General features: G+C 40.6%; 1 protein-coding gene across 1 annotated transcript; it reads left to right on the top strand.

Annotated features, from left to right (window-relative positions):
- The first annotated feature begins 94 nt into the window (after window positions 1-94).
- Window positions 95-20,432, top strand: ube3d (ubiquitin protein ligase E3D). Its single transcript, XM_085176482.1, has 11 exons — window positions 95-211; window positions 1,317-1,473; window positions 3,981-4,192; window positions 4,703-4,793; window positions 6,600-6,822; window positions 7,208-7,280; window positions 7,366-7,444; window positions 8,434-8,542; window positions 9,607-9,773; window positions 13,215-13,353; window positions 19,995-20,432. The coding sequence occupies exons 2-11, from the start codon at window positions 1,385-1,387 to the stop codon at window positions 20,013-20,015; spliced, it is 1,203 nt and encodes a 400-aa protein (XP_085032608.1). The 5' UTR covers window positions 95-211; window positions 1,317-1,384; the 3' UTR covers window positions 20,016-20,432.
- The last annotated feature ends 5,374 nt before the right edge of the window (window positions 20,433-25,806 follow it).

Raw genomic sequence — 25,806 nt, 5'->3', positions numbered from 1 at the left:
TAGGGTTGTCCCGCTGTGTGAATATAACCGCGGCGAGCGCATCGGTGAGCTCCCAGAGCCACAGATACAAAGCTAAACGACTGACAGTTCCCAGACTGCACTGCAGATTAGCTGTACGTCCAACCAGGGCGTCCAACTGGTCTTCCGCATGGACGTCTTCCGCCTCTCGGCTCTGTGGAGTCACCAGCCGTCACGGCGAAAAATCCAGGAAGTATGCAAGCTTTGTTTTCAAATTAAAAGCTTAGTATTGTATCATTTGAACAGAGTATATGGCATTTGTGTATGTAGAGTACACACAATTTACGTTGACTTCCAAACAGCTCCTTACAGCACATTTTCTCCCTCTAATAACTGTACACAAACATTTCCACTAGTGCAAGTTTAAAAAGGGAGGGAAAATATTCATAATTCACACTATACCACGTCTCCAAATTTAGATTTTGCTTATTCATTCATATTGATAAAATGAATTGGGCAGTGTTGTGTGAATAGAAAGATAAGAAATGTAAAATAAATAAAAATAGAAATAATAACAGTTTCATTTCAATAAAATGAAATACAAAGTTTGGTGAAGAAGAGTACAGGCAGGTAGAGTGGGTTCAGGTGAGTGTCAGAGGTGATTTGTGACAGAGCTGGAGGCACTAAAGCTGAAAATACTAGGATTTTCCTTGGGAGAGTGACCAGGATGGACAAGATTAGAAATGAGTACAGTTTGGGGTGAATAGAATAGAATAGAATAGAATAGAATAGAATAGAATAGAATAGAATAGAATAATCCTTTAATTGTTCCACAAGGGGAAATTTGGTTGTAACAGCAGCAGAATAAAAGCAAATATACAAACAGAACAGGACGCAGAACAGAAACATACATAGTAAGTATACTGCACAAAGGCTGCTGAAGATGGAACGTCTAGGCAGGAAGAAAGGGGGAAGACCTCAGAGGAGGTTCATGAATGTAGTGAGAGGGCTTGGATGAGATGGAGGCAGATGATCTACTGTGGCTGCCGAAAAATAAAAAGAATTAGACAGAATCTTTAAACATCATCTCCTAATCATACAACATAATTTACCCTAAAACCAAAGACTACACGAAAAAATGTGTTCATTATGGGCGTGGTGTTTTAAAAACGTTTAACCTTTATTTTGAAATCGTTACAGGATGTTGTTCCTGCCTTGTCACTCTGTTGCTCTTGGTCTTACGTACTCGTGGTGCCGTCACGCCGCGGACAAACATAGAACCCTGTACATTCAGTTTGGTACATCAGGCAGATAGGGTTTTGTGTTTACTCTGCTTTGGATTCTGTGTTTCTGATTAGCGTCACCCAGCCACGCTCGTGTTTTGATAAGCGTGTCATCTCTTCTGGATTCCTCCTAAACAAAGCGAATGGCAAACGAGGTGCCAGCCAAGACACATGGAGTTGGAGTCTTCTTGGAGCTGAGGAGAAGGCTTCAGAGTGGACTGCTTATTGTGGGGTAAGTATGCAGCAGACATCGTAAGTACCAAGTAGTCAGAAATGCATGTTTCTTGGGCAAGTACAAGCAAGCCTAGCTAACATTAGCTAACTTAGGTGATGCTACAGCCCTACCATAGCACCGAGAGCAGGCAGGCTAAATGTAATTCAGTGTTTCAGCGAGATACTCTAACGTTTACTAATGTTTGAATTTGAAATTAATACAAAGAACAAGAACTTTAAAAGAAACGATCGTAGAAAGTAGCAAATTGTACTGTGAAACGCCTTTTTAAAGTAAGTGCTTAAAGTAACTCACCCGTGTAAGATAGTATTTTGAAAATGAATTAACTTTATTGTTGTTGTCTAGACTAAAACCCTATGAATGCGTGGTTAGAAATGTGGCTTGAAGTCTAACACTTTGAATAACCAGTGAAACTGTAAGTGCTGTAACAAATCCGTGTGTTACATTACAGTTACATTGCAATAGAGTACCTTCTATAGAAGGTACTCTGTTGCAGTTTTCTATAGTTCTCTAATTCATAATCTTATTTAAGTAAAACTGCAAACATTTTAGTATCAAAATGTAGTTAAATTACTAAAGTGGAAGCATTCACAATGGATAATAGCCTTTTTTTTTTTTTTTTTAGAGTTTTATGTATTATTGAATCATAATCCTTCACCCATTAATGTTTTGTGTTTTAGTTAGATGGGCTGAATGAGTTTAATTGCCTATATAATGTTGGGTAGTGTTATCTATAATAATCCATTATCATTTATTCCATTCTCTTAGCTATTTGTCCGGCCTAGAGTTGTGCAGACACTGGAGTCCGTCTGAGCAGTCCTAGCACGAGAGGCAGGGTACACCTGGACAGGAGTGTCCAGGGTGTAGCAGACAGTTAACCTAAGTAGCATGTTTTTGGACTAATGGAAAAAGCCAGAGTGCCTTGATAGAGCCAACATAGGGAGTGAGATAACATGCAACCTGCACACAGATGCCCCAGCCAACCAGGAGGTTCGATCCTGGTGTACCACTGTGCTGCCATATGTATATACTAAAGCTTTCAGATTAGCGATTCAGGGTAACAAGTATAACATTTAAAGTTACTGTGCAGGACAAATAGATGACAGTGTAATATAGAAATACTTAAAGCACAAATACACTGAAGTTTTAATATATTATATTTAATGAGCGATAGCGTCAAATTCCACCACTAGTGTTATACACACAGATTTTTTTTATGAATATTATTATTATTATTCATAAATCAAACAATAAAATTATATGCTTAAAACACAGAAAAAGCAAACTAAAAAACACACAATTACAATAAAATAATTAAAAATCAAAACCAACTGTCATACTATGGCCAGTGAAAAGAGGTGAGTATTAAGAAGTGGTGTTTCTTACCTTGAGGTGGTATATACCTGAGTATATACTACAAAGCCACTAGATGGGGCTAATGAGATTTGAAATGCAGCAACAAGAGCCCTAGTCCTTTGCGGTCTTTCATAGTATTCAAATAATGGTTGACAGGCTGTTCTATTGTGTGGTTTTACATATAACTACATTATGTAGCACTGTACAGACCTGTGATCGGTAACAGCAGAGCTACCCTCTCTCCAGTGTTTGCCTCTAAAGAAAAAAAGTCCATAAAATGGTTGTATATCCATGTGACTCAGGAAATGTTCAGGCTTTTGACTTTGAACTGTTTTTATTAGTGTTTATTACTGCAGTAGTGTTCATAGTAATAGCTCCTAACTGTGCCACTTCATATATAGTTCTCATCATTTAACGTACCTGATTTCTGTTGTGCAACAAAGGCTCGCTCCTTTCTCACTGTGAGGAATGAAGCTAATTCTGAGTCCATATGTTTTGAACAAGGGAAAAAGATTAATTTATGCTGGATTGTGTGAAGTTTATGGGTTGTTTTATGTACACATTATGTGAAAAGAACAGAAAGTACAAAAGGAGTCAGCCTTTGACATTTTTCTTTCATTCAAAAAAAAAAAAAGAAAAATGGTGCTCCAAAAGATGATTTGGTCTCCCTCCTGAAGAAAGATCACCAGAATTATTTTTTTTTTCATTTTGTTATCATGCGGTGACCATAAGTACAAGGAAAATGTATTATAGTAACCTCTGACTTAATGAAAGTATTGTTTTGATAACTTTGACTTTTAAAAACGTCAGAATAAGTGAAGAAAGCCTGTTATATTATCAACAGCCCCAAATCCCAAATATTTATCATTTTTACTTGGAAAATGAATTTTTCAAAGTTGCTAACTAATTATGGTAATATGGGCTACAGATGTGATTGGTCACAGCAGATGGTCGCCTTTCCCTGAGTCCGGTTCTCTCAGAGGTTTCTTGGTAAAAAGGAGTTTTTCCTTCCCACTGTCACCACGTGCTTTCTCAAAGGAGGTTGTTTGATTGTGTTGTCTGTCTGTTATTGTAGGGTCTTCACCTTAAAACCTCTACAGGAGTCCAAACAGTTTGTGTTTATTTACACTTACAAACCATCTGCTCTTCAGGAAAGATGTGGCCCAGACGCCTGCAGATGTGGCCGTAACAAGTGGAGATTCATCCCTCCACATCCGTACTCCCAGAGGGGTGCTGTACCTGACTCTGCCAGCAGGAGTCACCTTTGAGCAGGGATCCTGCATTCCGACACCTGCGGGAGAATCGTGTGGAGAAGAGCTTCATTTCAGACTGCGCATCAGCGTGGAACGAAGCACGGATGAAGGTAATGCCCAGGGAGACCTCCCTCTGAGTAGCTGCGCTCCTACGTGCCAAGACAAGAACAAAGTCTTTTGGTAGCTATTTAGAGCCTTGCTGTCTATTCTGATTTAATTGGGCTGAGTCACTTGGTCATCTGAGAGAGTGAAGGTGTAAATTTTCCTCTCAGGATCCTTAGCAGCGCACAGGCAGCTAATCATCAGCCTGGGAAAGCTCCCTTTAAGTGGTTTGAACGGACTCATCTAAAGCAAACCCCAGAGCCGTTGCATAATATCCCCAAACTTCCATCTTTTGGCGTTCTGTTTGTTTTTGCCATTGTAACAGAAATTTACAGCCAAGCCCCATCAGTGACAGTCCAATCAAACTCAGATTGATCGCCCGCTCTCTATCCAGCCACCTTCACCACCCAGTGTTTCATCGATTTATGTGCCAAGTCGTAGAAGGTTACCACCCTCTTACCAAATCCGCCTCATTTGTTTGTTTTTTTTGCCTTTTGTTCCCCACCCACTTCCCACAGATTCTTCTGCCAGCATGATGAAGACGCTCCGGGCAAAAAAGGCTTATTGTTTCTACTGCCAGGGCTGCATGACAAGGCTGCTCGAGGACAGGTGAGGAGAAGACGGGACGAGGAAGGGCACTGGTGGAAATGGGTTTTTATTTACTCCCTCCTGTGTAGGAAGAGGAGTGATTCTTTATTGATGGCGTGACCCAGCTGTAGGAGTGATAGTCGGACAGCGAGAGGGGGAAAAATTGATGGATGGGAGCCTCTGCGGAGAGCACAGCTGACAGCTTGACTGGGTTAGAGTTATAGAGTCTGTGTGACGTAAAGGTCTGTGCTAGCCATTAAAAACACAATTGTGTTTCTTACCTTGAGGTGGTTCGACTGGACAGCGGTATTGTTCTTATTGCCTTGTAGCTTTCTCTGGTCAGCAATGTGACATGCTGAAAATTGCAATAGCTGCATTATGGAGACCCTTACCCTCAGGCTATGTTTCTCAGCTGTAACTCACTAAAAGTTGGCAAAATATATATATATATATATATATATATATATATATATATATATATACTTTTTTCTCTTTTTTTGCAACAAGGTGTCGGCAAAGGTTGAAAACATCAGGGGAAGAACTCAGTGCAAAATGAAAGTTATAATTTCCACAGCATTATGGCTCATTGTGCTTTGTAAAAAAAAATGTTCTATTTTATATGTCTGCTCTCAGGTATTAATGGCTGGACTTGCCACATAAAAGACTTCTGTGTAATAAAACAGGACTGGAATAAAATAAAGAGTAGTATCTTGTAGCTTTAGGTGTTTAGGGTGCATAGCGTCTCTGCTGGCTTCAGTCTTTTTCCAGTTGCAGTTGCCAGGTGTTTTTATTTATTAAAAAAAACAAACAAACAGAAAAACAAAAGTTCTGGGTCCTGCCACTCCAGCACCCAACAGCAATTTACAAGTTAGTGGACAGTGGAAAAAGGAAAAGGGCGAGGTAAACACCACTCATCCAATGAGCTGTAATGTGCGCTCAATTTACTGTAAATGTTGCTTACAATCATTGTCATTTATTTACCCCAGTTGGAAAACTCTATAGTTACAAAATGAAGCCATCTGGTTACTGGAGTCAGGGGGCGTGTGACAGGTGGAGCACATTGCTCTCCGCGAGGCTACACGCCACATAATTCGAGTCACTCAACTGCATCTTTCTGCTGTGCTTGTGATTTTTGTGCCTTTTGGACCATTGTGCTGGAATTATGTGACTAATATTATAACTTGCTGTCTCAAGAAGTTTGGGCTTAAATTTGGTTTGTGAAATTGTGTTTTTATGTTGTTGTTTTTTTGTCTGTTACTAATTAGCCATTATTTATCTGTGCATTAAACCCCTACAGTTTAGCATGCTTTAGCTGCTAAGTTGGCATGCCACCCTTTTCCAAATATGGCAAACCAGTGTCCAAAGCCAGTGTTTGATGGTTAGTAACCGGTGTAGTTCCAGTTTTTTACAACTAAAGGCCAAATATTTCCTCCTTTTGAGCCATTTCCATGGCTCAAGCTTGTCCTCTTGCCACCCTGTGGGATCTGGAGACTTTGGAACCTGGGTCAGCTCTTTCAGGTCTTTGTCATATTCCTTGAGCAGCTACAACCAGGAAGTGCCTGTGCTCTGGGGAAGGATATTGACTACATTTAAGAAACTCCTGGAAAAAAAAAAAATGTAGTTGGATGACCTATCATCATTTTTTTTTTTTTTTAGCTAATTATACTCTTCTGTATTTTGATTTTTCGCCAGCTCTCTGGGATCTCTGTGCTTATTGAGAGATAACACCTCTCACTGCGACAAGAACCAATTAGCACCGTGTTTAAATATCGCTGAACAATAAACACTGTAATTGCTTTTTTCCTTATTATTTTTCCTCTTTTTCAGAGTGTTTAAGCGAGTTCTTCCTCTCCCTAATGGTAACTGGAACGCCATCGTGGATGACTGGTGTTGTCACCCAGACCCGTTTGCTAACAAGAAACTGTTACCCCGAGCAGAAGATTGTTTAATGGGCGATTCCTTTGTGCTGTTAGCCCGAGATGGCAGCTGTGAGCAGACTCTGACTGAGGAAGTGAGTCCTGTTGGCACAGATGACAGCCAAGATCCAAAGGTGAGGGACGTGCAACAGAAATGGCTCCTGTTTATGCAATTAGTACAAAAAGATTTCAGTAGATTTTCCATCCATTCATATATGCATCCAGACACTATCTTCTTAGACCAAGCAAAATCAGATTGTGCAGATGAAGATTGATCCCCCTCTTCGTCCATTAGTCATTCTCCACACAACCCGCTCAACACAGGCACAACTGCATGACTAAAGCTGAGAGAGAAAGTGCAGGAAAAACAATCTTGCTGCTGTAAATCTCTCTCTCTGTTATATCCTTTTCTGTCTTCCAACCTAGCTATATCAGCTACTAAATTTTAAAACTGCTGAGTTATAGGTGGCTGCTTTGTGGTGATCCGTTTCTGGATGTCTCTATCTATGGTGTGCACAGAAACCTTGCCGCAGACTGGCCCTCATCTCCTGTGCGAGCTGTTTGTCGGTGCTCGGAGAGGCCGTCGCACCAGGTAGGGGACGATTGTTGCAGGTTTTTATAAATAAACAGCATTTCAACAAGCATGTGCGAGCCCTCTCCCCTGTGGTGTCTTCCAGAAACGCTGAAGCTGTACGTCACACAGGTGGTGGTGGAGCCTGCTGTGGGAGACAGAAAGCCAGAAGCTTCACTGAACAGGCAGGTTTTTGTTTTTTTCCTTTCAAATCCATACGAGGGACTGTCGGTGCCAAAGATTCTGTTCGCATGCACATTGTCTTTGTCGACTGAACACGTGACAGAACATTTGTTGATGCCAGTGCAACTTTACTTCTGAGCTTCCTTTCATTTTAGCCACGTTGTTGTGAATCTTGTGTCGGTGCATTGTTTGGCTCCGTTATTGCAATTGCCATCCTGAAGGCACTGTCTTTGTTATTGTCCCATGCTGTATAAAACTGAACTAGTGTTTAAAGCATGAAAAATGTTTGTCATCTGCAGTGCAGTGTGGATGTGAATTCTTGGCACAAATGGAACCTCATATTCCACAGATGACAAGAAGGCATCTGTTGCTTTTAAATTACACTATTTTATAGAAAATAATCCTTTTTTTCCCATTTCAGGTTATTTGGTGGGGGGGGTCGAGTCACACAAGTTCTAGTCAGGCTTTACTTTCTCTATAGTTTCATCATTATGACTGCTGTTGGATATTTTTAGCCCTTCACAATAAAATCAGTACGATGACTATAAATCAGTTCAGGTCCATTTGTATGTTTTTCTCAAGTATCTGACACACCGCTGATTGGATTTTACTGGATCTTGGGGGTGAATGAGGCATATCAGCACTGTGTTCAGGCTTCTTCAAAAATGATTGCAGTCTAGGTCTGAATTAAACACTTTAATAACCACATCTCCCACTGCACCAGTCTGAGTAATTCAAAAAACCTGCACATAAGCATTTCTCGTCTACGGCCTCATGATTTGATTAACCGCCTCATAAAAACCAACTTTTACCAGACATATTTTATTTTTGTTTTTTTGTTTGTTTTTGTAAACTTTGATCAGGCAGGATCATCTTCTCCTAAGATGAGTGTTTGCTCCAATCTGTTTTACTGCGAGTGCTCAACCACGATCGAATGCCTTTTCAGGACAGAATATGTAAAGTGAATGAACATCGTGTCTCTCTTGGACAGATCTCTGTTTGTGGAGAGGACGGTAGCTGTTAGGTTGCTGGAGCTGTCAAACTCATTGAGCACCTACCACTTCTCTGTCCAGACTCCCGATGGAAAAGCCTTCCTGTTGGTAAGAACCACCCAGCATAATCAGAAAAATAAATGATAAAAGAAACGGAAAAAGATTGACTGTGATTGTGTTGTGTGTCGCATTCCCCCAGTGCGTCCAACAGAGTGAGTGAGTAAATTTTAGATAAAAATGCTTGGTTAAATAAGGTTTTTGGGGTTATTTATTTATTTATTTTTTTTGTGAATGAGGATTATAGTAGAAAACACAGAATACTCAAGTTGAGTAGTAAGGTGCTATAATCAGTTTATTGTCTTGCCCAAGGATGCATTTTGCTCTTCTCCAACAATGCACTGTTCTGTCTTTGTGATATTCTTCTAGTTTTTGGAATAATATCTGTTATGCTATCATTTTGTTCCTAATCCATTGTAAGAAAATCGTGGCGGACAGACTCCTTATGCTTGTAAATTTCTTGTCATAGCTTCTAATAGTTCTATGACACCAAGTCTTGTTTGGTGGAAATGAGTGCAGCTGGTTCCAGATCAGGCATCATGTCAGTGGAAAATGTGTATCTGACATGTGAACAAGTTTATTCATAAAATTGTGTTTTTGTTTTTGTTTTCTCAGTTTTACCTGATGTTTGAGTTGAAACATTTTCACAGTAAAAATGTCCAAAAACTATTCCAGTGTTCTGGTTGTGTTCTTGGCAGATATTAAACAGCAGCACATTAAAACTCATCAGTAAAACTCGGGATGGCAGTAACAGTATAATTAATCTTGTGTGAAACTGGGCTGAAAAGGAGCATATTCCAAATGAGAAAAAAAATTATTGCAAAAATCAACGTTTCCACCTCTGTTCTCCCATTATTACACATCAGTATGAGGAATCATGTTGCAGTAGTAACCCTTGATTTACACTGAACTTAGAGAATAGAACTTAAACCTGTGTTATCCTACAGAATAAAGAAATATTTTCATCTTTCATGTTAAATCAGCTATACCAGAATAGACCATTTTATTTCTGAAAATCAAACTAATGAATGTATATCATCTCTCTGCTTTGTGATGTGTGACTCCTCACCCACATATGTCTCAAGTGTTAAGTGACCTGTCTGCTCCTCCTGCAGCTCTGGCTCTTGAACAGCGACTCCATCATAGCATCAGTCCCGGAGACGTGTGTCGGGACTGAGAGCTCCAACGGCTCCCCTGCTCTTCACAGTCCATCACCCAGAGCTACGAGAGCCCTGAAACTCCTCTACATAGCCTGCTCTGACACGGGCATCCAGCAGAGAGAGTAAGAGAGGACACTTAACATATCCCCCCCCCTTCCCCTTCAATCTTTGTTTTCCTCCTCCTAATCTTATCCTTTCATCTCTCTTGCGCACCTTCTCAATCACCATCTCTCTTGGCTCACCGTGAGGGATGAAAGCCTACTTTGTTGGTGAACAGACTTTAGGTGTTAATAGAACACGTTGCTCTAAGGGTCCCTGCTCGGATATAATTGTCTGTTATCCTGCGAATGAGCTTCCCATCAAAGCTGCCTCAAAGTTGTCAGCAGCATGTTTGTTGCACGCATAAGGGGTTATTATGTTGTTTTGACTGTATTGAGGCTCTGTGTGCCTTGCTGTGATGCATTAGAGAAGTGTAGGTGGATGTGCTGCATGTGGTTCTCCATGCTCAGTACAGCAGCACCCCACTGGAAGAGCCTTCCACCCTCATTATTTTCAACAGAATCAGAGCTCAGCAGTTTTTTTCCCCCCACCCTCCTCTTTCATCCCTTTTTCATTCCCGCTGCCGGGGAAGAGTGAAAGCAGAACAGAACAGGTTTTGTTGTTTCAACCGTTTTGACAAGTTATGATGGAGAAACGATAATTAGAGACAACACTAACCCAAAGGAGAAATAAGGCTGGTCTTCTCAGCCATTGTAGTAAGAGTTAAGAGGAATACTGTAATGTACTGTTAAGCTGAGTGATGCATGGGTACAGAGTCGATTCCTTTTACACAAGCTATGAAGGCATCTTCAGGGGAAGTGAGAGACTAGGACATACTTTCAAAACAATCTGCTCCTTTCTTTATTGTGCTGTACTTTGTCCACCTCGAGTTTACCCAATAACTCCTACAAATAAATAACACTCTCTCAAACAGCCCATGTAAGCACTCCTCAATAGAAATATTAGTGATTCACTTTATTTAAAAAAAAACAAAACAAAGCAACTGTTGGAGGCTGAGGCACAAACACAGCTAACCTTTCACAACAAGAGTGGTGTGGTTAAGTCTAGACAACGTCCTGATTGTTTTGTTTTAAGAAAAGATCACGGTTTCAGTTAAAAATACACCCTTTCATAACATTACAGTCATGTTGGAGAGCTCATGCTTTGTCAGCACAATTTATATTTACTCACTCACAGTCTTAAAATGGCGCTTAACTTTAAGACCTAATTATAGGTAGTAATCGTAGACTGTAAATAAAAGATCAACACTGCCACTGTGACATCACTCAGTGGTTTATAGACTTCCATTTTGAAGCCTCCATTTTGACTGCTGCTGTCTTTGTTTCTTTGAAGCAAAACGTAACCATATCCTGAGAAAAGAGTAGAAGAGGGGAGTAAACAAGAAAGCAAGTTTCTTCAGCGATATCAGTAAGCATGCACATGCCGACAGGAAGTCCATATCCGAGAGAAAGAGTTGTGAGCTAAAGAGGCTTCATCCTGGTTCCTAGACCAGTAGGTACATCAGCTAAGAGTTGAATTCCTACATTCTGAGACACCCAAAAATGTGGAGTTGTAAGTCACATATGTTTTTACAGATTCAGGCAGGGACCATCATACTGCTTAGCTATGTTAGCGTGGTGAGCTCGGCAAATTGGACGCCATTTTTCACTGAATGTCACTAAACTCTGTGCATTTAGGATATAACACAATTGAAACTTTTTATGACAGTTTACCTCGCTTAGAGTTGTCACAGATGGGGAAATAGTTATTACTCACAGTTTTTACTCACTTTTGGCAGATGCCTCAAGTGGCCATTTGAGGACATGGCGATTTTCAATTCAATTCAGTTTTATTTATATAGCGCCAAATCACAACAACAGTCGCCTCAAGTCGCTTTATATTGTAAGGTAGACCCTACAATAATACATACAGAGAAAAAAGCCCAACAATCATATGACCCTCTATGAGCAAGCACTTTGGTGACAGTAGTAAGGAAAAACTCCCTTTTAACAGGAAGAAACCTCGACAGTTACTGCTGATCCATCAGTTTCTCATTTTTATGCTTATTAAGTGGCTTGTACACCATATTAATTACAAAAAATAAGGTGACAAGGCTTCACCAGTCGTTTCATTGTGTCACACACGTACTCCTTTTTTATTGACATGTTGTTTATGTTACATGGCTTCAGCAGATGCCAAATATTACAGGGACCCATAATAAAGTTATCACAAATAAAGATTATTTAAAAAAGGATCTTTTGTTGTGGCAAACTTGCCAAGAAATAGGCTAAACAAGATATTTTGTTCTTAAAGTAAACATGTCACAACTCTCTGGTTGCGAAACTACTATTTAACATAGTGAAACTGTATCTGAACAGTTTTAAACATGCTTTATTTTTCACTGCAGTCACCTATTGGGCAACATCAGCCCAGCCAGTTTGGGTCTGTCTTTAATTTTCTTTTTTTCTTTTTCAACTGTTCTGTGTTTAAACCTGCCGTGAACTCCACGTCTTCTTAGAGAATAAGCTTCACGTTGGTGGGCTGCTTTTTAGAATTTTACCCATTTCTGACATTTTAATTTTTGAAGTTTAGCGAAGCTAAATGCCGGTGTGACTCACACTTCCATCCTCCCCACATAATTTACCATTCACCCTTCATCACTCATCTCTGACATTTTTAAATTAAATGTTATGCCTGGGGAGCTGAAGTCACAGGATGACGGCCCTCTTATTCAGGATACGGCTGGTTACAGTTGAGTGCAGCCAGTGGTTGCAGTACGCGTTGTTAAAACTGCCAATAATTGGCTAGAGAATCAGTGAGCCAGTGCCTAAGTGGATTAGGCTTGTCACTAATGGCAGTTATTTGATTATAAATTGAGTGAAAGTCGCAGGCACCATCACTGTCCCGGTACAATAGAGAAACAGGAGGTCTAATAGATGTGGAAAGTGAGTCTAATGAAAAACACACATGCACAACTTGTTCATAATGTCTAATCAACTCCTACAAAGCGTTATGATGTCGGCTGGTTGGGGTTCAGTACAGCCACTGTTGCCTTTCTCAAACCCCCAAAGCACAGTAGTGTTTTGTTTTTTTCTTTTTGACTGTCTTTCATCTTAAGTACAACTGCCAAAACTTTGAGGAGACTTTACCCTTTCAGAAACTGCACAGACGGCTAAATGTCACCCAAACAAACTGGATCAGCACCTCACGCTGACAGACCATCAATCTTGGTTCTCTCAATCACTCTTCCTCTTCTCTCTTCAGCCCTTCCCCTTTCTTTTTGTCCTTGTCTTGAACGCACACTTCATCAGGCTCACAAGACACGTATAGCGACACGCGCTCACACAGGTTATAAATCCATGTGTTTGTATATGCGGTTATCAGTTTACAGTTTAAAACTAGTCAATTAAAATGGCAGGACGACCACTTCAACTTGAGATTTACGGTAGCTTTTCTGGACTTCATTTTGGTCGTAAAATGCTAAGGCCGTCACAATAAATCATTGCTTCTCTCTGTGTTTTCAGCACTGTAACTAGTTGGGAGGCCAGTGTCATAGGACATCCTGTGGTGCTGCCACTAAAGGTGTGTGAGGAGCTGCTGCAAGTGATGGATGACAGCAACTCAACACTTCCCGCGTCGATGCGTTGCATGAGGTCCTATGAGGTGAGACGTTTACCATGTATTGTAAAGCCATATTCATTGGTTGCTTATCTTTATTACATAAGCAAAGAGAGAGGGAACTTCATGTACCTTTAGCTTTCTACCTTTTGTAAAAAGCTGTATTAGCAGCACCACAGGCTTTGTTTTAGTTGACAGCGCTTGCTTACTGCTCCCCCTTTTTCCATACAGCGCCTTGTTTCTCCATTATTCAGTAGTGCTTGACAGTGTTTTTATCCCGCCTTAATTAATTTCATGATTCAGAGCTTTCAGTTAACAGCCTCGCTTTAGGGATTATGTGGGTCAAATGTAAGACTTTTCTTTTGTCAGCCTTATTTCAGCTCCTATACACCTGTAATTGTGCAAAATGTGTATATTTAGCCCGAGTTGCCAAGGAAAGCCATGCGACTAGAAAACGGGAGGCGTTAACTTTGCTGACAAGTCTATTCTCTGTGAGGCTTTAAACAGTGATGGGGTAATTAGTGCCATTATCCTCCACTTACTTCTCAGAAAGTTTGGGAAGGGACTCCTACCTCTTAAACAAGTCTGCTAAAAATTACAAAGGCTAGATTTGAGCCTCAAAATCTACATTCTAAATCTCATTCTGATGCTTGGTTTGAGCTTGAGCAGATTACTGAGACTATAAGCATATGTGCCTCAATGCCAGAATGCTTTGATTGGCTGAATAAATATTTTCATTAGCAGTTGAACAGGTGTACCTAAGAAAGTGAACGTCTTTATATTCATTCATTTTTAATTCCATTTATTTCTAACACAGCCTGATAATTAAGATGAGACCCAGATAAGGTAAGGTTTAAAGAAATAATCATCAAAGTCATCAATGACTAACTGATTTGTGACTTGGAGAACCAGTGGAGAACTGAAGAACATGAGTTAAAGCACTGATGAAGATATAATTAGGAACTTGTAATTTCACACACTCAAATCTCTGCTTATTGCCTACGTGATAGGTTGTGGTATTTCAGCGCTACTTTAAGATAAGCTAATAGACTTGGGAATTTACAAGTGGATGTTTACACTTTTTTTTTCTTCCCCTAGCTCAGGAAATGGAAATGCCATGGCAAAGGCCCAGATTGCTCTCTGGCCCTGTCCATGTAAACCACATTAAATTCCCATCATCCACATATAAAACAATCTGCTCAGCACTTATCCCTTTGTGGCTGATACTTGGGCACTACTGGAACCCAGATGCTGGGTTTGTAGGTACCCCACACTCTGTTATGTCAGTTACCAGCCTCCTTTGCTACTACTGATGTGTTCTCTAGTTGCTTTCCTCAAATGAAGATTAGTTTAAACTGCTACCTGTCCACTTCTCCTCACATCATTGCTACTAGCTACCAAACTTTATAGTGATTCCAAAAGCTCTGCTCTTCAATTTTGTGCTAGTCTTTTATGGCATATGCCATAATCAGGATATCCCCTTAAGGCATAAGGAAGCCCACTCTTTTGTTCTCTTTGATGGCTGCTGTTTGTCCCTGGCTCCCTAATGAAATGCGCTGGGAGGGAAATCTTAAGACTCTGCTGTATTATTTTTGACTCGTCTGCTTTCATTCCTCACGCATAAAAACTGAAGTCCACTAGTTTACATCAACACTAACATAATGTTAAACTTAGATGAAGCCACTTTTCCTTCTTCCTTCTTATGAGGGTAGTGGTCTTTAAAGCTTAAACATTCCTCACTATGGAATTGCCGTCTCACCACAATGCTTAAGGGTGAGACACAAATAAAAGGTCAGATCTATCTCTCACTTCCCCCCCCCCCCCCCCCACACACACACACACACACACATTGTGGTACAATAATGAGCAGTATTTTTGTTTTCTCTGCTAACAACATGACAGTGGTGGGTGGAGCGGAGGGAAATTGGGCCCTGTTGAAATGGAGAAGGTTACAGAGAGAGCGACCCAGACAAGAGACACAGGATCTGTCTGGTGGTAGAAGCGGTTGTAACAGTAAAGAGAGTGTGATAAATTGACACAGTCAAACATTTCCGGATAGTAGGAGCCTCTTGTGCTGTAGGCGGCAGAGTACGGGAAGGTAATGTGATCATAGGGTTATCTAGAATTACCGGAGACTGTCTGAGAAGAGTATGTGAGACTCGCTGTTTGAAAACACAACAGAGTATCAAAGCATGTAGTGTGGCATCCACCAATGAGCTGAAGAACTATTTCTGCTGCTTAGACTGTTGAGTGAGTAAAAGTATTACTGTTATAGTTATAGTTATAGTAACATACACTTGGCAAATGGAGGGTCACTGGTTCAATTCCAGCCAGATATGGTATTGCATATGTGGACCTACCTGCTATGACAGACAAAAGTACATTTTGACTATATTTAAAGTAAATTAAAGTGAATTTTGTGTTGTGTTCATGATCTTGGTCAGTATATGTAATGGCTACTTTTCAGGTAATATATTACAATACCATGTAATATGTAGTGTCTGTAATGTTGTTTCCAGTGCAGCTGGAATTTTTCAAATGCATCATTTGAAAAATGGATATTTCACAAGCCTTTAGGTAGCTCTGTGAAAACTAAGTCTACTTTCGCTCCGTCTACTCTTTATATAGAAAGTAAGAGAATAAGTAAGCCTATAAAGGCAGAAGTTTTGGCAGTTTACTGGTCTGAAGCATGCATGTCCTAGGAAGATGGGTGCATTGTGTTAAGTGTGTTAACAGAATGCCAGTATTTCCAAAGGAGTGGACTTCCCATCAAATTCACCCCCAAGTCAGGTTGTCAAATGCTCAGAGAAATTGCAACAAACCCAAAGATTTACATCTCAGATTCTACAGGCCACAGTTAGCATGTTAAATATTAAAGTTCATGACAGAACAATTAGAAAACAACTGAAGAAGTATGGCATGTTTGCAAGAGTTTCAAGGAGTAAGTCCCTTGTCTATAAAAAGAATATGGTAACATGGGTGAGATTTAGAAAGTTGCAAGACTTCTGGAATAGTGTCTAATGGACAGATGACATGGAGCATAATTACCTTAAACTGAACACCAGCATAGCAGCACAAGAACTTCCTGTTAAGCTGTTAAGCACAGTGGTGGAGGGGTGATGTTTTTTGAGCTTGTTGTGCAGCAACGTGATCTGCACTCAGTGAAGCACTCATTTAGTTAATCATGAACTCTATACCAAAGTATTCCACATTAGGTCATCTGTCCTGACAGCTAAAGCTTGGCTGTAATTAGGTCATGCAGCAGCAAATCTACAACAGAACTTCTGAAAAAGAAAAGAATGAAGGGGTCGCAGTCACCAAGTCAAAGTCCAGACCTTAACCTGACTGAAATGCTGTGATGGACTAAAGTGATGTTGTAAAGAAGAATGGACCAAAATTACTCCCCAATGATTGATAAAACCAAGACTGATAAAGTCATACAGAAAACCATCACTGCAAGTTAATAGTGCTAAAGTTGGTTTTACAAGTTACTGACTCATAGCATGTACTTACATTTGTGTGACTATAGGAAATAATAATGGCTCTTAAAACTCAATGTATTCACTCATGCAGAGCTTAGGAGCTAATAAAAGACCTTTTCAGCAAGTCATAGTTGTACAAGTACAGGTAACTAATGAATATACTGTGGGACTACACATGCTGGATCTTTGGAATGACTTATCACAATGCTTAATTGAAACTTCATTAAAGTTAGTCATTCTTTCATGTGTCGTGCCTACATTTAACTTCTCAGCAGTTTACTAACTTTTACCTACACTGGCTTCCATTTACTGAGCTCACTTTCAAAGTTCTGGTATTGTGCATGTTGGCTCACTGTCACCCTGTCAAGGCTGACTGGGACACTTGAATAGAACTGAGCCATTGTTAATGTGATTAGTGACAGCACTTCTTGTGATATGACAAGTGAAAATGTTCGCTGTGAAAAAGCTTTTTACAGGGCCCGGGAACGGCTCACCAAATGGAATGAGCTGCCATTGTCATTAATTACACCTTTGTTTTTTTTTTCTGTGATGATGCCAAAATCTCTGCCATGAAAAAAGAAACGTTCTTTACAGACTGAAAAGACAACGTTCAATCGGATTAAAACAAGTGCCCATTATTATGCTACATGTAGAATGTGTGGACTGCTGGGTTCCCCGCCTTGCGTCCCTGGGCCTGCCAACGTAATGGGGTGTAAAGTAGATCGAGCTCGGAGTGTCACTCCTGAGCCTGCAAACAGACAACGCCTCCCTCCTCCCCCTGTGCTTCATTAATCTCCCTCTCACACACACTGAGATGGCATGTAGCTCAGACAGAAAAGTGATCCAGTGTTGAACAATGGAGAAGCGGGAAGATCCATCGATCGTGCAGTGTTTCTGCAGTCCACATGCCGTTACATCAGGAACACAGCTGCACTTTGAAAGAAATGACTTCATCCGAGATGCACGCGTAGTGATTCATTGAACAGGGAATTAACACACGGGGGTGTGATCCTGTTCTCAGTTAAATGTTTACATCACTGGACTCTGTTCTAAACATGAAGATATGAATAAAGTTGATTATATGTTGGTTACCTCCAAACTTTATTGGAGACCTAATAGATGAGACTCTAATAATAATGAATTGGATTTATATAGCGCTTTTCAAGGCACCCAAAGCGCTTTACATTGCCACTATGGTACGGTTGTAGCCACAGCTGCCTTGGGGCAGACTGACAGAAGCAAGGCTGCCATATCGCGCCATCGGCCCCTTAAGACAATCGGCATTGTCTTATACCTCCTCACATGCCCCCCCAGTTTTTCTTTTTTCTTTTTTTATGAAATCCCTTAGTTCTCTAGTAACTCATGAATGGCATTTTCTATGACAGGTTAAGAGCATCCTGTATTCGAGCTAGTAATAACTAGATAGCAGCTATAATGTAAAGCGATAAAGAAAAACATGTCATGTCATGGAGGCACACTAGACGTCGGCAGTAACAGTGCATTATTACAGAGATCAGCAGATTTGCTCATTTTGTCAAAGTTATTTATTTATCAGTTTTAACTTGCTGTGTTTCTTTCATCACCTTCGACTCTTCTAGACCTCTTTCAGTTCTTCACAGGCAAAGACATGTCCCCAGTGCTGCTGGCCAAGTTTGGAGTGTTATGATAGTAGAGCTCTGGCACCAAGAATCAAAGAGCGTGTTTACGCGAGTGACTTCCTTAAACCAGGCTCCTGTTATTGTCTGACTACCTTTAATACCCACACTTTAACTGTAAAAGCCACTGAACTAAAGAGCTGTCGTGTAGAGATGAAAACTAAAACTAGAAAAGGTGGTCTCTCACCACAGCTAGGTGTATTACTCTGAAGGATTTGCTGCGCGATGATGTATAAACTCTGAATTCTGATAGATCAAAGACACCCTTAAGTATATTAATGAGGCAGATCTGCTGTCAGCATCCAAAAGACTTTCATTGATCTGAGAAGCTTTTTGTTTTTTAAATTCCAATAATTCTAATAATAAAAATGTAAATTGTAATGAAAGGTTCTAATTAAATTCTAACAATATAGACAAGTGACTTTAAAAGGGGGGAGAAAAAGTCAAATCTGTTTACCTCGACTTGGTTACCAGGTTTTCAACCCACTTAATTTCATAGTTGATGCCAAAGATGAATAACAACAAGCTGTGGGCCAGAAAATTGTTAATGCTGGCAGCTTACCTTTGTTATCTATATGTGAGCAATCACTGAGTCCCTCAGACTGAATTTGACGCATGTGGTAGGTTTGTTTTCTTCATGTGGGTTGCATATTTCAGGGTTCCTATTATATGTGGAGTCTTTCTGAAAGATGTGTTATTTTCTCAAATAGTAAATGAGGGATCTCACAGATTAATAAAAGTTAATGTACGTGTTTTGTCCAAGCAGGGGAAACATTTAAGCATTTAATTTAATGTCGCAGAAGGGAAGAAACCTGCAAATAGTGTTTTATCTCTTGAATAGAAATTTTCACCCTCAGATTTTTCCTGAAGGTACGACAGCTTTTTCTTTAAACGTTCTGAAAACCAGTGTTGTTTTAATCAGCTTCTCACACTGAGGGATGGCGCCCCTCCAATCACAAGTCTGTCTCTGCTTCGTCTCCTTTTTCTTGGACTTAGCAGCAGCAGCAGCAGCTCACCTCTCATTGCCATTTCTTATCATTTGTATGAATTACCACTGATGCGCTTGAGCAGTGAGCAGACATTGGCACAGGGACGGAGAAGACAGGGCCTTGAGTGAGGCAAATGCCCTCATCTATCATCCCAATATAGAGCCCTCAGTGGAGCACAACCATTGTCTGCAGCAGGCACACACCCAGGAATAGCAGATGGAGGGAGAGAGGGAGGATGGGGCGAGCTGATTTGTTTTCTGGGCTTTGTTTATCTGAATGTGTGTTTTTGAAGTTGATTAAATCTCTACCACCTGTGGGTTTTTTTTTTGGTTTTTTGCTGTTTGAAGACAGTAATTGCAGATAATGTGTTCCTGAGCTGATCAGTGGACTGTAGAGATTGAGTACATCTGTGGTTTGGCCAACAACAGAAAAAGAAAAATGTACAATTGCCCATTGCAAACTGGAATTTGACCAAATGCTGAAGTTCCATTTATTTTTCCATGTTGTGAGTTTCTTCATAGATTTTCACTCTTTACTAAACTTGTGCTTGTCATTTCTAGGTGGCGTACTTAAGGCTGTGAGATCGCAGGTCAGAAGGCTAGGTGGTCAGGACTCCCACTCGTCACCCTTGGTTACATATTTCAAGAACTACTGGGAACAGCCAGGATTACATGTGCCGTTTCTTTAAGTTAATATCCCCCAGTGCACTGAGAGAATGGGAATGGAATTTACTGCAGGAGGGGGAGAAGTGCACCAAGCAGGCTGTAGCTTGTTAAGCACGTCAAGTTGTGGATTGCGGTTGCTTCTGTCAGAATATTTTAGTGTGTCATCACCTGCACTTAGATTCATGTTGAAACAGGATGATGGCACACTACATTTGTAGTTCCAATGATCTTGAAATGTATCCCAATGGTACAAAAGCCTGTGTATATGTGTTGGGTTTGGGTTTTTTTGACAATTCTTAGCAAAAAACCTGAATAAACAGTTGCTTAAAAGAATCACCTCTCTTTTTTTTTCTTATCTCCCTGAGATGACTGCTGGTTGATATGTGGGACATTGTTCTTCAGTTGGCTCTTGATGAAGGCTTATTATGGGAACACTTCAGCCCCAGGGCACAGCAGCACATCTTCCACTTGAGAGTAATTACAGCTCATGGAGCTAGGTGATTATTTTTTTTTGTCTTGTTGTGGGTTTGTTTGGGAGTGTGTACCAGTTATTGATAGTATTTATATAATGTTATGAGGAATTATTGTCAAAAAGGATGTTTATACTTTGAAAGTGGTCCTTTTCATTTGAAATAATTGCTCTACTTCCAGATGGATGGAAATTCATGCAGATGGTCAGGATTTCCAACAGAGAAATCTTTGGTGGTCCCACAGATGGTGTGATGTTTATAGCTTTGACAAAAAATGTTTTACTATCACAAGGATTACCATGTAGCCTAGACATGTGTTAGTTTGTTACGTCCATCATTTTGGTTTATGATCAAATACCTCCAAAACTAATAACACTCCCATAAACCTCATTCCTCTTAACATGCTAGCATTTTAAAATTAAGATGCTGAACATAATTAAAAGGTTGTCGGCGTGTCAAGTAAGGATAAGTAACAATCAGGGATTCCACAAATGACATTTAACTTGGGATTTACTAACACCTGCCTGTATTGGTCACCCTTTTGTTGCCCAGCCCTGACCCACTGAGGCATGGACTCAACTAAACCCCTAAAGGTGTGCTGTGGTATCTGCACCAAGATGTTTCGCCACAGATCCTTTAAGTCCTGTAAATTGCGAGGTGGAGCCTCCCTCGATCCAACACGTGCTCGAATTTGGAGGCCAAGTCAACACCTCAAATTCCTTGTGTTCCTCAAACCATTCCTGCTTTGTAGCAGGGCACATTTTCCTGCTGAAAGAGGCCACAGCCATCAGAGAATACCGTTTCCATGAAATGGTGTACACGGTCTGCAACAATGCTTAGAAAGAGGTACGTGTGAAACTAACAGCCACCTGGATAGCGGGACCCAAGGTTTCCCAGCAGAACACTGCTCAAAGCATCACACACTGCCTGCACGACTTGCTTTCTTCCCACAGTGCATCCTGGTGTCACATGTTCCCCCGGTATGGTGGAGCCCATGCACCGGGCCATCTATGTGATGTACATAAAAGGTGATTTCTCTGTTGTCCAGTTCTGATGCTCCCATGCTCATTGTTGGTGCTCTTGGAGGTGTACAGGAGTGAACATGGACACCATGACTGGTCTGCAGCTATGAAGCCCCCATAGACAAAAAACTGTGATGCACTGTGTATTCTGACACTTTTCTATCAGAGCCAGGATGAACTTTTTCTGAAATCTGAGCTACAGTAGCTTGTCTGTTGGATGAGACTACAAAGGCTAGCCTTCTCTCTACGTGTGTATCAATGTTTCTTGGCTGTTGGATGAGCCTGTTGCTGGTTCACCTCTGTTCCTTCTTTTAACCACTTTTGATAGATACTGACCACTGCAGACCAGAAACACTCCACAAGAGTTGCAGTTTTGCAGACGCTCTGGCCCAGTCATCTAGCCATCACAATCTGGCCCTTGTCAAACTTGCCCAAATCCTTATACTTGCCCATTTTTATTATATTCACTTGCTCGCTAAACTATCTCACTGACTAACAGGTGCCATGATGAAGAGATAATCAGTGTTATTCACTTCACTTGCCAAAGCGAGGAGTAGTTCCCATGGCCCAGCTTTTACACGCTGAAGGCAAACAGCATAGAAGGGTCTGACAGTGAGAAGGAGATCTCACTGGCTGCATTCCTTTTCCTTTAGCAAAGACACAAGCTTGCAAGAAATGAGGAGAGAAAAGGGCAAAGTATGGTGGCCCTGAGAGGCCAAACGGACTGCAACTTAATAAAATACCAGCAATAAGAAAAACGCTGCAAAAGCACACAAAACACAACGGAAATAGGAAAAATGACAACGGAAATAGGAAAAAACAGATTTCCAAAAGCACAAGGGAAGTGTTTCTGGGGAAACAATAACCCGACGGACCAGTTACAGGAACCAAAATATACTACGAATTGCGCTGGGAGACAGAAGTGGAGGATCGATCGGTTTTGTGAGGAAAGAAAAGATGAGAGGTAAGTGTGTTAGCCTAACTATTAGCCTAAAAATCCGTCATCAGTATTATATGAATCATGATAAAAACACACCTACCATGTTTTGGGTTCCTGCGACTGGCAACTAGCTATACAGTTGTATACAGTTGTTATGAAAGGGGAAACTGTCCATAGACGCTGGAACCATATTTTTTATTAGGTTGTAAAACATGTTTATTAATCCTGTAAAGTTCAGAATTTTAACATGGCAGTCTATGGGGACTTACTCTCTTTTTGATGCAGCGTCAAGTGGCCAGTGAAGGAACTGCAGTTTTTGGCACTTTCATCTTACCTTTTTATTTAGATTTTATGTTTTGTCTTGTATCAAGAAGAGGGCCTCCTCTTGATACCTCCAATGAACAGCTACGAAATACAAGTCCAACATGTAGAATCGACTTCAGCTCTTTTGTCTGCTTAATTTGTTACTGAATAACAAGGGAACCTGCCTCACCTGTCCATGAAACTGTTTAGCAGTTAACTGTCCAATTAAATTTGAGCCTCTAAAAATGGTTAACTGTAAATAAAATATATCTATAACTCCTGAACATTTAATGCAAAACTTTTGTTAAACCCCATGAATTAAAACTGAAACGCTGCACTCCAACCAAGTCTTGATTGTCTGATTTAAAATTCACTGTGGTGTCGTGAATAAGATACCTAGAAAAACTGTCCTTGTCCAAAAACATATAGACCTAGCTGTATATTCTCCCTTATGTAATGTCAGAAAGCCATATCTTTCACTTAGCTGTCACTTCAACTGCTCACCTCAAAGTTGACGCTAGTTTAACTCATGTATCCAGTTATTCTACCTGTCATCACTACCAGTCACTATTCATCCCTCAACTCTTTTTTTGCCTGTGAAAGAAAGGTGACTTATTAATTTGACTTTTAATTCATATTTTCAAATGTTGTATGGAGAGCATGTCATCAGTGTCGCATTTGAATGCTTGAACTTGCCCCATAAATCAAGAGAGAAATACTTTTCCTTCCTGCTTATGAGCAAAACTGCCTCCAGAGGCCAGCCAGATGAGTAAAGCAAAATGATCTATTACAGATTACTACTGAAGCATGTGATGCACACACCTCTACTTTACGGCTCATGAACACGGCACCCAGTGTGCATAGGTTATCTCCGACCAACAGTGCAGCATAATATCTGTCTGCACGTCTATTTTTACAGGCTCCTAGTGAGGACAAGGGGACTTTTTCTCCCTCCTTCTCCTCACTGCATGCCTGGATCTGCTTAATGCTGATGCGGCAAGTGACAATTACTTTTAAAAATACAAAGAAGCATTGTGCCCACCGAGGCAGCAAAGCAGAGAGTGAATTGGCTAATTAAATACATCCAACACTGAACCGTCAAGGGGTTCTCATTTCCTTACTGCCCTTTCTCCACAAGTGCAAATGAAGTAGGCTCTAAATAACCCATTTGTTTCAAGCCCGCTGAGCAGACGGAGCTACTCCACATTACTGGCTACTGCCGCTGCTTTGAACATGCCAACAGGCACAGTCACCCAGAAGCCTTGAGGAATTCTCCGTCTTCCCCCCTCTTGATGATAGACAATAGAAGTGTCAAATTAAAAAAAAGATTTTGGCCAGTACACCACCGTCTGTTGACACTGTGTGGCTCATTAGCCTTTTCAGGCAGTTATCCCATGAATAATATCAGCCTGAACAAAGGTCTACTACATATTCTGACTAATTAATTACATGTCCATGTTGGAGGGCTTTTTTTTAATGGTTGCTCTTCTTTTACGTGTGCAGTAAATTTAAGGAAAGAAAAGAAGATGAGACTCAGCTGCAGCTGGCAAGGATTCTAATAAACTGACATTGTTGTGCATTGTTCCAGGTGAAAAATGTTCCTGTGGGATAGTTCTGGCTCTTTGCAGAGATATCACTGTCATTATTACAGCCCAACTGATATTACCATGCCCATAATATTCTTCTTTTTTTTTTTGCCTGTCCCATTTGGCACAGTAGCAATCAGAATTATTGTTATTATTGAAGGCCAAGAAAAATGCCCAACAGATTTATTTTCCCAGGTGGATAAGCACCCCTTCCGTGGGCACCCCCGTTTCCTGGAATCCACCAAGAGCAGGGGGCCCAGACCCATCCAGACTGGGGCCGATAGTAGCAGCACCGCCAAGCCCCACAGAGCCCGGCAGCCCACATGACCCCACCGCTTTTTGTTTTTTTTGGATGGGTTGGAGTCATGTGGCGTCTTAGGATAATTTACTGACCAGTTTTACTGGAAAGTTACTAAACATTTTCAGAGATCAGCCTTGCTCTGTACGTTTCTGTGAGTAAGATCCACTTGATTCCCAGGAACCACCATTCCCCAGCAGAACATTGCACTATAACCACCTGTCACCAGGTTTTAATATAAACAATATCAAAATCAGCATTAGGGGTGGGGGGGAATGATACAGCAGTGTATCTAAATATTTTGCGTAGCAGTATTGTATGGGTGCAGGGAAACCAAATATCAGTATTTTATGAAATAAACTGAATACTCTGGGAATACTATGAACAAGAGGGCTCACCTCATGTGCCACTATCCTGAGATAACGTTAGCCAACACTGGACATACTTAGCTTGACAAAGCAAACTCTTAAATCAGAGCAAGCTAATGGCTCAGTCGCATGAATAACTAAATGGCTGCCCAGAGCTTGAGGTTGTTGCACCTCAAGCTGCACTTTTGATATTAAGGCAACTACACAGACATCGCCTGATAGGACCTGTCCTGCAAACAGTCACAGTCTGACTTGGACCGACTGCAATCAGTTTACAAATAATTGATTTGCAGACAGATTGCCAATATGTTGCCATCAGTCTAAATGAGTCTTTATCAGTAAGGACAACTCCCAGGGGCTCAAGTCAATTGGCTGCCAGCTGAATGTATTCTGGTTATATTCCTACAGAACAGGAAGGTTACTGACTGACACCGGTCATTTTGTATTATTCTGATACATCATTCGTCCCAATTTATGTCCTCAAAATGTAACATTTGAGGACTTAAATTGCAGTTTAAAAACTGTGATAAATTGCAATATTTCATTGCAATACTCACAAAATGTTAAAAGTCACAATCATGTAGTATTTTGATAAGTTAATGTCATATTGTGGGGTGTAAAAATGAACTTTTCAAGTGCCAACCAATCAAATTTGGTTTATTAAAATGCTCCATTGGTGCTCCTGGCCAAACTAATCACCTTACAAAAATGTCCAGAGAA

This window comes from Neolamprologus multifasciatus, chromosome 11 (genome assembly GCF_963576455.1).
Source record: "Neolamprologus multifasciatus chromosome 11, fNeoMul1.2, whole genome shotgun sequence".
NCBI lineage: Eukaryota > Metazoa > Chordata > Actinopteri > Cichliformes > Cichlidae > Neolamprologus > Neolamprologus multifasciatus.
This window is presented reverse-complemented; position numbering and strand designations above follow the sequence as displayed.

Bases quoted from the DNA above. Each gene is read 5' to 3' on its own strand.
- ube3d (XM_085176482.1), top strand. From the start codon at position 1,385: ATGGCAAACGAGGTGCCAGCCAAGACACATGGAGTTGGAGTCTTCTTG. The intron at 1,474-3,980 runs GTAAGTATGCAG...TCTGCTCTTCAG, and splicing joins AGTGGACTGCTTATTGTGGG to GAAAGATGTGGCCCAGACGC. The intron at 7,281-7,365 runs GTAGGGGACGAT...GGTGTCTTCCAG, and splicing joins CGGAGAGGCCGTCGCACCAG to AAACGCTGAAGCTGTACGTC.